The sequence below is a fragment of the Oryctolagus cuniculus genome, chromosome 17 (genome assembly GCF_051225735.1).
Source record: "Oryctolagus cuniculus isolate XC-2025 breed Fujian yellow rabbit chromosome 17, ASM5122573v1, whole genome shotgun sequence".
Lineage (NCBI taxonomy): Eukaryota > Metazoa > Chordata > Mammalia > Lagomorpha > Leporidae > Oryctolagus > Oryctolagus cuniculus.
In genome coordinates this window covers 17181856-17194801 of record NC_142883.1, presented here as the reverse complement: position 1 = coordinate 17194801, position 12946 = coordinate 17181856, and the positions used below count along the sequence as shown (strand labels likewise).

Below are 12946 nucleotides of genomic sequence, written 5' to 3'. Positions count from 1 at the left end.
CTAGAAGTGGTCGCCTGTGCCCGGGTCTTAAAGAAGGGGAAGCGTTTTTCCCACAGATCTTTATTTATTGGAAAGGCAGAGAGACAGAGACAAAACACAGACGGACAGAGACCTTCTAATTGCTGGTCCACTCCCCCGGCCCCTGTGACAGCTGGGCTTGTGCCAGCCCACAGCCAGGAGGACTCAGGTCAGCCCGGGAGCTGGGCCTGGGGCAAGGGCAGAGGTGAAGCCGAGCTGAGGCGGCCTCCCCGCGGTGCCCGTGGCCCAACCGACTCCCGCGGGGTCCCCATGTCGCCCGTGTGTCCACGGCTGCGCCCGAGTGTTCTCCCACCTCTCCCTCATGTCTGAGCCCCTCCCTGCAAGTGCCTGAATCCTCTGGGGTCCAGGTCTGGCCTAGAGGCGAGCTGGGCAGGAGGATGGGTAGTCTCTTGGTAGCAGGTGAGATTCTGAGAGCTGGAGGCAGGAGAAATGCAGGTGCTCAGTAGGGAAACTGAACCGCACAGGTCGCCTGTCCCTAACACACAGGTGGCGCTTGTTTGCGTGAGAAAGCTGGAGCCGGCTAGGTGGGCATGCAGCGATGGTTTGGCCGGTCAGACCTGGCCCGGGATCTGCCCCACGCCGGGCCGTGCCAGCCTCGCGAGTGTGCTCCTGTTGGAAGGAATCCAACCGTGGCCAGTCCATTAATGGCCATCTTTGATCCTCACGCAGCTTGGAGCATCCAGTCTCCCAGAGCAGGCTCCGGGCATGGTGGGCAGCAGTGAGAGAGAGAGGGTGGAGAAGGGACCCGCCAGGTCCATGCAGGCGCCTCGGGGGACGCAGGTGCTCTGGGCTGGGGAGCAGCTCCTCTGGTGCCAGGGCACGGGGCACAGGGCAGCTCCAGAGATGGTGACGTCCCTGTGCCCAGCACAGGAGTGATGCCCATGCCGGAAGGGGCCTGGGAGGTCCCCAGGGCCGAGGTGAGGAACTGAGGCCCCGCAGAGGGGCAGTGCTCACGCAGTCACACAGGAAGCTGGTGGCAGGTGGACCCCTCATTGGTGCTGGCCTTTCAAGCACACAGACCCCTGGATAAGCCCAGGGAGGGGCTCCTGCTTTGTTAGGATGCGCTGTTTAAAACGCCCTTTCCCACGTCGCAGTCGGGTCCCCTCTCTTAAACACTGCACACGCCCTTGCTAACCTTGGACCACTGCTGCCTCTTCAAATCCAGAGGCGCTGAGAGTTGCCAGCTGGCAGAGGGCAGCACCTGGGCAGCCTGTGGGCCAGAAGCAGCCAGAAGCCTCGGCTGAGTTGGTCACACCCCTTCCTGAGCAGCATCCCGTCTTCCCAGAACCTCCTCCACCAGGAGGCCCTCAGGAGCTCCGCCAAGAGTGGGGACCAACACATGGGGACCTGGCCAAGGAGGGCCTGGCCTTTCCGAAGCCTGTGTCCCCCGGATCTCTGCAGAAGGGGCCTGAGATCATCAAGGCCCAGGAAAGCCTGGGCAGGGAGCTGGGGCTCCAAGGAGGCCAGGCCTCGGACCCAGGGCCCCCCAGCCTGATCTGCCAGGACGTGCCTGCCCTGTCTGGGACTCCCCTTCTGCCTGAAGGGCCCAGAGAGGCCGCACACCAGCCCCCAGGGCCAGGACCCGTGGCTGCCGAGGGAAGCCCTGAGCTGCTGGCGTGCCCGGAGGGGCACCAGGGCAAAGAGAGGCCTGGCGGCCCGGAAGAGGTGGATGAGGACCAGGACATCGATGAGTCCTCCCCGCAGGAGTCACCCCCCTCCCAGGTGTCTCCAGGCCGAGGTGGGCCACCCCCCGGGACCCCGGGGCTCCCCGCCGGCGGTGCCGTACCACTCCCTGTCGACTTCCTCTCCAAAGTTGCCACAGAGACCCAGGCCTGGGTGCCCGTGGGGTGCAGCCCGGCCCCCCCGGGGCTGCTGGCAGCAGAGCCCGAGGCGCCCCCTGAGCTCCCCCTGCACGGGGAGATCACAGCCTGTGTGCAGCACCAGGAGCAGGAGCTGGCACACTCCAAGCCGGATTTGGAAGGGACTGCACTGCCGGGGGGCCCTGGAGAGAAGCAAGAGGCCCAGGGCCCCTCTTTGGGACGGGACACACAAGAGGCTGGTCTTCCGGAACCGTCTAGAAAGCACCCCGCAGCTGGTCTGCCCGGGAGGCCCGTCAGCCGGGTCCCGCAGCTCAAAGGTCTGTGTCTTGAGCACCCTTGCTCCCTCCCCGGTGCCTCCCGTGGCTGCCCAGGCTGCGGGCACTGCCCCCGAGCGCCGACGTCGGCCGGCCCGAGGCTCTTGGTAGCACGCGCTGCTCTCACGCTTGCCCGCCCATCTGCATGTCACCGACCCCATCTGGCGCTTTCTGCCCTCTCCCATTCTCTGGCCACTCGACTGACCCAGCACGGCCCCGCTGCCCATGACAGAGGGTGGTGCTGCCCAAATCTCTGTGTGCCTCGGATTTGTGGGCATTATGCGTCCCATTTCACAGATGAGGGAACCTAGGCTCAGAGACGCAGTGCAGGTTGCCTAAGGTCACAGAGCAGTGACCAAGCTGACTTCGGAGTCCAGGAAGGGGTGATCTGAAACCCTCCCCACTCCCTGCCCCGCCTTCCCTCCTGCCAGGGATGCAGGGGGCACTGGCCTGGCGGCCGCCAGTCTCCTCAGTGGACAGCACACACACACCGCTGAATGCCCCGCCCCCACCCCGCGCTGGGCAGCGGAAGCACTGTCCTCCTGGTGGGCAGAGCCTCAGGGAGTCCCCTGGCTGGTGGCGGCTCTCAGGGGCTGGGGAGGTGGGAGGGGAGGAGAGGCCATGCTTCTGTTGCTGGAGGCAGCCTGGCCTCAGGGCAGGCGCAGGGGCTGAGACCCGGGCATTGTAGGCTCCGTGCAGGGCCCGGGGATGGATGCTTCTTGGCGCTCAGGGCTGCAAACAAGCTGAAGGCAGAAAAGCCAAGTCTGTATCCCACTTCACATATCGAGACGGCAGGGGACAGAAAAGCGTGGCTTGAGAGTTGACTCCAGCGGTTCCTGAAATATCCGGCTGCACATCGCGCGCTGGGCGGGGGGTGGGGGTGGGGCCTGGTTCCGCACTCCGGAGCCTGGGAACAAGGCAAAGCAAGTTAAGCAGGCTTGGCTGCGGCAGGACCTGCCAGGGCCTTCCGTGCCGAGGTGCACCGTGACCTCTGGGCAGGCTCCGCTGCACGGATCGCCCAGGTTCGCCGACCCCACCTGCCGCCCCTCCTGGAAGGGGGCGGGTGCAGCACTGCCCCCGTGGGGAAGCCTGGGGCCAGCACATGCTTTGCTGCCACATGGGGGAGCTGACTTGAGTGGAGGAAGGGACCGTGTGAGTCGCATCCGCCTGGGGCTCCTGTTCAGAGGCCCCGGGGTGCCCCTCCCGTCTGGGTCTGAGAACGAGGCTGGTCGCTACGGGAATCCAGGCTCCAGCACCTGCGGGAGGCCCACCGGAAACCCAGACGGGGCAGTGGGCGCGCAGGGACCAGGGCCAGCCCCTGGCCGCCGAGTGCAGAAGCGCGGAGGAGGGCGCGCAGTGCGGTGGCCTGCGCTCGCAGAGGGGCGTGGCCTCCCGAGCAAAGCCCCCTGTGTGCGATGTGGTGCAGAGGCAGTGAGTGGGATGTTTGATGCGACTTTGTTCGTAGCTAACTGGGGGAAGTGGCCAGGATTAGTCTCCTTGGAGGGGTCGTGGAGGATGACCCACCCTGGCTGGGGGAGGAGTGGGAAGGTATTGGAGGCTCCGGGGTGGGTGCAGCCGGCCATGGAGGAACGCAGCCGTCTCTGCTGGCAGCATGGGCAGGGGACCCAGAGGTGGTGCCAGCCGGCCCCAAGGCCCTACGGGTGCTCAGGAAGCCAAAGCCGAGGGAGGCCACAGGGTGGAGACGACCCCCACCCTGAACCTGAGGTCCTGTAGGTGGCCGGGCCAAGCTGCCCCGGCCCTGTCCATGGTCCTGAGGCTTTGATGCGCGCTGGCCCTGCTGGTGGGGCTGACCCTGCCACAGACCAGAAAGGAGTCTATGGGTAGAGGCGCCTGCACCGTCCACTTTCCCTGTGTCAACACGCAGCGTCCCTTCTGCATGGCCCCACCTCCAGCCAGCCTGCTGCCCCCGCTGCCAGGCCGCTCCGTGCAGTGCCCCTGGCGTGCCGTGTGGATACTAACCGTGGGAGGCCTTCCAGGCTCAAGGGGCAGAACATCCCCTGGGTCTCTTCCAAACCCAGCTGAACAAAATGTGCCGTGCCGATTTGCAGGCACAGCCTGGCTCTTTCTGTGGCTCGGAGGAGCAGGTGTAACATCCGTTCTCGTTTTCTATCTTGTCAGCTCGCTTGGTCAGTAAAGGCAAAGATGGGACTGGAAGCGATGACAAAAAAGCAAAGGTGAGTGGATGGCAGCGGGAGGTCCTCTGAGGCCGGTCAGGTGTCCTGGGAAGCTGTGCTTTGTGTCTGAGTTTTTCCCCTCTACAGCGTGGGGGGAGCAGTTGTCACCGAAGTGAAAGTGCTATTTGAAATGCATCGCGGTTTTGTGCAGGTTTTTAAAAGCCCAGCGTTGGTCCTAGTTGTGGTCCCTCGGCCAGGGCGGGGCTGTGACGAATCCACGCAGCTCATTGTGCGGTTTGGATGTGGCTTTGACAGCAGACGAAGCTGGGCCTGAATTCTCTGCTGAGAAGTTTGCATTTTGCGTGTCTTGCACTACAGATCTAAGCCAGGCATACAATGGGTCTTCAGAAAGTTCATGGGAAATGTGTATTAAGAAAAAAACAAAGGCATGGGTTTCAAATCCACTTGCTCCAGCAACAAGCTAATCTTCAGATTCCATTTCCCTGAAAACTTTTTGCAGTCCCCTCACATATACTCAGGACGCAGAGAGAAACCTCAGGGGCTTCTGGGCAAACCCTGCAGGGAGGGGCTGGGAGGCCAGAGGGCAGGGGAACTGTGCCGGGGGCTGCATCCCTGGGAACAGGCCGAGCAGGCGGGAGGGGGCTGGGCACCCGAGCTCCCGCCGGGCTGCTGGGGGGGCAGGGAAGTGAGGGAGGAAACCGCCCCCCACCCTGCCTGCTGAGCGGAGAGGCGCAGGCCCCACGGCCCTCGTCCATCTGCGGTGTGCAGCCGGCAGCGGCCGGTGAAGCAGCCTGGTGGCCCGGCCCCTTCCACCTCTCCCTTCCCCGTGGTCCCTCGCTCCATGATGATGTGACTTGGAAGAGGCTCCCGTAACCGCACAGTGGTGTTTTTCTGCAAGTCCCACCGTGGCCCTAGGGAAAGCCTGTTTCCCTTAAAGGAAGCTAATGATTGCAGCAGGAGTCCTGCCTGGAACATGCGGCCTTTCATCAGGCCCGCAGTCAGGGCTGGCCCGGGAGGGAGGTGCTGAGGGCCCCCCTGTGGGGGTGGGGGGGACGCCAGCCTCATGCAGGCACCCACTCATTCATGCGTGCATGTATTCATCCGCTCAGTCGGCACACACCCAGGCCCAGCCTCTCTGCCCTGGAGTTGCCTCACAGACTAGCAAGCAGACCATGGCCAGGTGTGGGGAGGGGCCTTGCGCAGCTGGGGAAGGAGGGTTGCCAGTGCCCGGGCCAGCTTTTCCGCCTTGGCGCGTGCCCCGAGGCCTCACCGGGAAGCCCCGTGCCCCTGCTTTGCAGCTGACTCCTTCCGTGGGACCCTCTGGACGTAGCCTCTTTGATTCCTGGTGATGCAGAGTAAAATTCCCTCTCCCCTTCCTCTCCCGGGGCCACGCTTCCTGGTCAGACTCCCACAGAGGCAGTCAGGACAAACCGTGGAGTCACGGCCATCCTTTAGGTGTCGTCGCTCCCTCTCGGAGCGCCTCCAGCCACGTGGCCCCCAGTCCCATGGGGCACCCACCCCAGCCAGGCTAAAACCTTAGGTCCAAGTGCCAGAGTCCGCTTCAGCCCAACTAGGATGCCCCAGGCGGCGTTAAGATCCGATCTGCCAAGACTTCTGCCGGGATGCAAGCACACACCCAGCCTCAGCGCTGCCGCCGGCATCGTCAGGACTCAGGGCAGGCACAGGGTTCCGCCAGTGTGGGAAGAGGCCCAGGGCCAGTGGGCAAACGTGAGCGCCCCTCTGGGTGGCGCATCTGGCCCGTGGCAGTGTGGGAATGCTCCCCTGGGAAACGTGCCTTGGCCACGTCCACTGCGTTAGCGCCTGAGAAGCACCTCTGAGCCGGGGCTGTCCTAAGTTGGAGGGGCTCAGGAAGACCCCAGGGTGGAGAAAGGGCACCCAGACCTCTGTCCATCTTGCACGCTTGCTGTTGCAAGCGCCGCCGCGTGGGAGTGAGGAACATCACGTGCACGTGGCCGTGGCTGTCGGATGAGGAGGGCTCACATTTCCTGTTCCTGCCCATCAGAGGGGCTGCTGAGGGACCCGGATGTGAACCGTTGGGGGATGACCGCGTTAAGCAGGGACCTGCCTTATTTATTTTTAGTTGCTGTCCATCTTTGAGTTTGTTTCCCTCGCCATGTGCTGACTTTTGTTTTGATTTTATTTATGTTTGTGTTTAAGCCATCCACACCTTCCTCTGCTAACACCCAGAGAACTAGGCCCTGCCCTAGCCCCAAACGCCCCTCTCCTGGTAGCTCAGACCCTTTGATCAAACCCTCCAGCCCTGCCGTGTGCCCAGAGCCAGCTTCCTCTCCTAAACACGTCTCTTCTGTCACACCCCGAAATGGCAGTTCTGGAACAAAGGAGATGAAGCTCAAGGTAAGGACTCGACCTCTGGAAAGAGCAGGCTGCCCGAGTGCTCAGTCCTCCAGGCGCTGAGACCTCCTCCCTCCCCCCGAGGAGCGGTGGCACAGCCGCACGTGCAGACTCGCCGGGACTCGGGCCAGGGGCAGGGGGCTCGAGGCCATGCCTCTCCGCTGCCCGGGCCCCTCGCAGCAGCAGCCCCCAAGACACCTGCTGGGACCCTGGCTTGGCAACCGCCCCTCTAATTGGGCTCCTCCTGACTTTGGTAACCGGAAGTGCCTCTGGTTCACCCTTGGCGGCCACACCTGTCCCTCCCGAACCAGCTCCTGCTCCCTGGCTAGTGTCAGTTTCTCACTGGAGTCTGTGCTGTGTGTGTCTCACGGGCGCCTCTGAGGAACCAAACCCACAGCTGCCCCCCACCTGTGCCAGGTCTTGCTCGTCACCCCGGGCCCCGAGCACACCTGACGTCTCGGTGTCGCTTGGGAGAGAACGGAAGAGTGGCTTCGCTCTGCAGCATTCTTGGGTCGGGCTCCACAAACAGTGTCTCCAAGGGCCTCTGAGGAAGCAGCCAGCACCAAATAAACCCATAATGAAAGGCAGCAATGGGGCCACCGCGGCCCGGTGTGCCCGTGCCTGCCCACGGGGCCACACCGATGGCTCCCACGGGAATCGTTGGCAGGACTCCTGCTGATCACCACGCTGAGGGCTCCTCTGGGAGGAAGTGGAGATGCGGGCAGGTGGGTGGTGCTGTGGGCTTGTGTGACAGAAGGCCCTTGTGGCATCTGGTAGGCAAAGGGATGTCCCGGTCGTGGCCTCCTCAGAGTCCTGGTGGTGGAACGGGGCTGGCATTGGCGCTAGGTGGCAGTCCTCTTTGGCACGGTAAAAACCACTCTACCCTGATTCGGTTTACAGGGGGCTGATGGGAAAACTGGAACGAAGATCGCCACACCCCGGGGAGCTGCCCCTCCAGGCCAGAAAGGCGCAGCCAACGCCACCAGGATTCCCGCGAAAACCACGCCCTCCCCCAAGACCCCGCCGGGCACTGGTGAGAAGGGTGTTCTCCCCGATCCTGGCCTGGGGAGCTCCCAGCAGGTGCAGCCCTGGCCGCCGGGTTCCCCTGGCACTTAACAGCCCTCGGAGCTGCTCCGCGCCTTGCAGCCTACTCAGCCTCGGAGGGCTCACGTTCACCTTAATCCTGTGGACAGTTTGCTGGGGAGTGCTGAAGCCCCACGTGTTTCCATCAGGGAGCGAATGGAGGCACCGGGCGTTTGCCTGCTTGATTCTAACCAGCTCGAGGGAGGGGCGGCTGTAACTGATTAGGGGCAGGTGGGGGCTTTTCTCTGCGCTGCCCCCCCACCCCCTGGTGTGAGGCATTTCAGTCCCCAGGTGAGACCCATGGGGCAGCGGCTTGGCCAGGGCTCAGCCCCGGGTAGCGGCACTGCCGGGGGCGAAAGGCGAGGGTCGTGGCTGAGCAGCCAGCGGCTCTGCCCGCTCTCCAGGGCTCTGGGGAAAAACCACTGCCGGCTTTGATGACCTGGGCAGTTTCCGGCGAGCCGGTTGGCGTCCGTGGTGCTGTTGGGAACTGTCCCCCTTGTAGCAGGTGAGGGACAGCCTGGCTGGGCGTCTCCTCTCTCCCACGGCCCTGGTGGCCTGCTCCAGGCGGCCGAGTTTAGATTTTGCACCACGCGGCAGGTGCCTGGTCTGCATTTGCTCATCAGTGGTGCCAGGGAGTCTGTGGCTCTGGGTGCAGGCTGTGGTTGGGGCCTGGCCTGGCTCCTGGTATCTCCACTCAGGGCCTGCCCTTCATCCGCTGTGTGTCTTGGCCGCGCCGTGTGCCATGGGGTGGTGCCTGCGGGCCTGGTGGCTTGCTTTTCCCTAGCTGGTGCTTTCTCACAGAGGTTTGGTCTGGGGTCATTGCCGACCTTGGTTGGGTTTCATGTGTGACTTTGACCTCGCTTCTTCCACTAACTTCATGCAACGACTTGAAACAAGGGCACACCTTGTGCCCTGGCTGCCTGCAGGTGGGCGGTGTCCACCCTTGGGCTGCCCCCTGAGCACCCTCCCCACCCCCCGCCGCCGCACACCTGCTGCATGATTCGCCCCGCCGTGGACGCCTCGTGACACTGAGGCTGTCTCTGGACTTTTCTTTCCAAGCTACCAAGCAAGTGCAGAGAAAGCCGCCCCCTGCAGGGCTCAAACCGGAGCGAGGTAATTGGGAGCCTGCTTCGCGGGTGGACCGGCCTGGCGGGAGGGGTCGCCCCGGCCTGTGTTTGCAGCGCTGGGGGACCTGCGGCTGAAGGAACGGTCCACTCCCGCTGCCTTTGTGTGTGGCTCGCACGGATCTGTCTGTCCGGGGGGCTTTCTGGTCCTGTGTGTTCTCGTTTGCTTTGAGGCCAAGGGCATGGCCAAGGGGTAGGGATGGGGGGCATTGCCTCGAGATATCTGGAGGTGCTGCAAGTCTGACCGTCTGTCCCTGCCCAGGGCTTAGACGGAGATTCCCACTGGCATATCTTCCTCCACATCATCGTCGTCCTCCTCTAAGGTTGACTGATTGATCTGAAAGGCAGAGTGACAGAGAGAGAGAGAGAGAGAAGGGGGGCTCTCCTTCATCTGCTGGTTCACTCCCCAAATGACTGCAGTGGCTATGGCAGGGCCAGGCCAAAACCAGGAACTGGAACTCCATCCGGGTCTCGCATGTGGGTGCAGGGACCTAAGCACTTGGGCCGTGCTCTGCTGCTTTCCCAGACGCGTCAGCAGGGAGCGGATGGGAAGTGGGGCATCACGGGATGTGGGCGGTACGTGGTGGAGGCGGCCGTGCCACACTGGCATCTGCCACGCCTGCTCCGTGAGCACCAGGTGCGGTGCTTGCACTCTGCCTCCAGTGGGTTCTGCCCCCTCCCCACTTTTCAAGCGAGGGCTCAGGGTGGGTGAGTACCCTGCCTGAGCTGACTAAGTGGCATGAGAGGATTTGAGCCACCACCCCCCAACACTGTGGCCCAGAGACAGGACACCGAAGGGCCAGGGGGCCGAGGAGGCAGCGGGGCGGAGCCGGCCGTTCCCTGTGGGTCCTGGGCCACGGAGCTGGGCTGCAGGATGGTCGGGGAGATCCTGACTCCTAAACCGCGGGGCTTCGTGGGGCTGCGGTGGGCACGGGGGCTGGTCGGGGCGGGAGGGGCCGGGCCTCACCGCTGCACAGCACAGCCCTGCCCCGGGGACGTACCGGGCTGGGTGTGGCGCCCAGAACTGTGTTTTACAAGCCCTGTTTCCTCTTCAGCAGCTCCCAAGATTCTTCTTTCCAAAAGCTTTTTCATTTTTTATTTATTTGAAAGCCATAGCGACCCAGAGAGAGCTTCCATGCGCTGGTTCACTCCCCAAATGGCCACAACAGCCAGGGCTGGGCCAGGCTGAAGCCAGGAGCCAGGAACTCCACCCGAGTCTCCCACGGGGGCGGCAGGGGGTCACAGACGCACGTTTGGGGGTAGAGGGCGCCGAGAGGAGGGAGAAGCGGAGCAGGAAGAGATCTCTGCAGCCTCTCTGGGGGTGGCAACGACCACGTCCCGTGAAGGGGGCGCTGGGGAGGGAATGGCAGGCGGGCGGGGCCGCTCCCTGGAGAGGCGCACCTGCTGTTGTGGGCTCCACGGGTGGCAGCAAGCAGGGGCAGGAGCCCAGCGAGCTTTGGGGGGGACCTTCCCTCACCCCGGGGGCCATCGCGCTCTCCCATTCCCTGGCGAGCCCTGAGCTCAGACAGGGCAAGTGGCTTGCTGGGAGCACATGGCTAGCTGGAGCCCATCTCCCGACCCCGGGGCTGCAGGGCAGAGTTGGTCCTGTCCCAGGCGGTCCTTGCTGACCACTGGGAAGTGAGGGGTCTCCGTGCCTCTGGGAGGAGGCAGGAGCAGGAGGTGCCGCTCAGAATGGGTGCAGGGCTTCCTCCTGGGCGTGGCTGAGCTTCCTGGACCCCATCCCATGGTGAGGCTGGAAGGAGCTCCAGGACCGGCGGCTCCAAGGCCTTTGCTGACCCCCGTGTGCCTGAGCCTTGACCTCACTGCCTTCCTCCCTCCCAGGTGAATCGGGGAAATCTGGGGACCGTAGCGGCTACAGCAGCCCCGGCTCCCCCGGGACCCCCGGCAGCCGCTCCCGTACTCCATCCCTGCCCACCCCGCCCACCCGGGAGCCCAAGAAGGTGGCAGTGGTCCGCACTCCGCCCAAGTCGCCGTCCTCCGCCAAGAGCCGCCTGCAGACGGCGCCTGTGCCCATGCCAGACCTGAAGAACGTCAAGTCCAAGATCGGCTCCACCGAAAATCTGAAGCACCAGCCAGGCGGTGGGAAGGTAAGGGGTAAGGGTGCGGGGGGCCGTGGGGGTGCGCGCCCAGGGGAGACGAGACCCTGGGGTTCCCTCTGTCCTGTGCCTCTGTGTACCGCAACTGAATCCTGCAGGCAGGCGGCGCCCCCGGCTTCGACGAGGCGTGAGGCTGCGGGAGTTGGTGGGACAGGGGCAGAGCCGGAGCTGTGGGCTGTGGTCAGGGTGCCGGCAGGGCTGAGCCGCCGGGCTCCTCTCCTTGGCCTGCAGGTGGCGCCTTCCTCCACGCAGGCTTCCCCCAGGCCAGCTCCTGTCCCCGTGTGTGTCCGGTTCCCTGTCAGTGTTTCCAGATGAAGCTGCTGGGAGTTGGGCCTGAACGTAGAAACTTGGGGTGGAGACAGCTCAGCTCGCAACGCCCCCCATGCCACACCGGGGCAGACCGTGGAGGGAGAGGAGGCTCGTGTGGGGTGCACTGGGCCAGGACTGTGCTGGGCTGGGTGCTCAGGCCGTGAGCGGGCGCTGGCGGGGTTGTCCCTAGGGGGCGCCTTCCCGATTCCCCGCACCTTGCTCCCCACGGGCTGTCAGCCCCCACTGGCCTTTCCCATAAGTGAGGGGGTCCTGCCTAGCGGGGCAGCCTAGGCAGCCTCTTGGGACCAGTGGGCACCAGGGGTCTTGCCCCTCCTCCAGGCAGGGGCTGGGTGAGGCCAAGTGCCAGGTCTCAGGGATGTGACCTGGGTCTCTGGACCCCAGGCTGGGCCGAGCCCACTCCTCCGACTCTGTGGCGCCTGTGTATGCCTCCGTGGGGTCTGCCCCTTGCAGAAGGGGCTTGGGGGAGGGGCTGTTGCAGGCAAGTGTTGGCCTCTGTGAAGCCAGGTTCCTGGGTGCTGCGACAGTGTCCCTGGAGACCGACGCCCACCCTGGGCACTCAGTGTGACCTGACCGGTTGCCTCGGCACTGAAGGGGACAAACCACACTGGACACAGCCACTTGTCCCACTTTGTGGAGACCGCAAGTGGCTGTGTGAGTGCTCCCCACATAGCCCCCACACAGCCGCTGGGACCCCAGTGCCTGCACCGTCAGGGATAGAAGGACAGCCAGAGACAGGACGCATGCCTGCCTTGCACCCTCACCCAACCCTGCCCAGTCAAGGCAGGGATGAACAGCGTCTGTCATGTGGCCATGAGGACACCGCCTGGTTCCCTGGCCTGGGAGGGAGCTGAGCCTCTCTGGTGCCCCCTGGTGGCAGGAAGGACCTGCCCCTCCCCACTCCGCCCCCGCAGTGGTCCGGCCTGGATGGCTTGGCTCTCCAGGGGCTGAGCTCCACCATGGGCTGTGTCTGCTGACTTGTGAGGCCCCATAACATCTCAGATGTGACCTTCGGAGCTCTTTTCCGGGCCTGGGCCGCCCCCGGGGCACTGGGCCTTGGCTTTGCTTTTGGACTATGGGGCACCTTAACCACTTTTCCCATCCCCTTCCCTCCCCAGCATCCTGCTTCTACCACCCCTTGGTGACCCCTGGGGTGGACACAGCAACCCTGCTGTCACCCCAGCCCTGGATCCCACGCCAGCCTCTGCCGCACCCCATCCCGTCCCATCCCTTCTCTCACCACCCCTGTTCCTGCCTCCGGGTTCTCGGCTGCACCTCTGGTCCAGCCTTATCTTTCCTTGCATTCTGCTGGACAGGGAGCTCTCTGCCCACAGCCTGCTTGCTCTTTCCATCAGCCAGGAGTGCCTCTCCCTTTCTGTCTTTATCTCTTCCTCTTCTTCAAGACCCAAGTTCAGAAGCGCTCCTTGAAGAAGTCTCCCCAGATTCCCCCTGGGTCTTCTCAAAGCCCCCGGGACCCTTGATCCCTGTGAGCCCGTGGTCTGGGTGATAATGGAGGGCAGGGCCATCTCCAGCATCCTCACTGTTGGTTTAACCCATCGTGAGTCAGCAGTTCAGGTTGCTGGGGACGGAAGC

At 64.1% G+C, this 12946-nt stretch overlaps 1 protein-coding gene across 34 annotated transcripts in view; it reads left to right on the top strand.

Moving 5' to 3' along the window:
- Positions 1 to 12946, top strand: part of MAPT (microtubule associated protein tau) — an 81809-nt gene that overhangs the window by 56996 nt on the left and 11867 nt on the right. For 6 of the 34 annotated variants that reach the window (XM_051825026.3, XM_051825029.3, XM_089316886.1 and 3 more), the window contains 3 exons: positions 4313 to 4368; positions 7603 to 7735; positions 10752 to 11017. In XM_051825026.3, coding sequence (XP_051680986.1) covers positions 4313 to 4368; positions 7603 to 7735; positions 10752 to 11017 — 455 coding nt within the window. Of the gene's footprint in view, positions 1 to 1204; positions 2177 to 4312; positions 4369 to 6507; positions 6706 to 7602; positions 7736 to 8844; positions 8899 to 10751; positions 11018 to 12946 lie in introns of those variants that run through there. The other 28 variants (XM_089316876.1, XM_051825025.3, XM_089316880.1 and 25 more) reach the window with 11 other exon arrangements.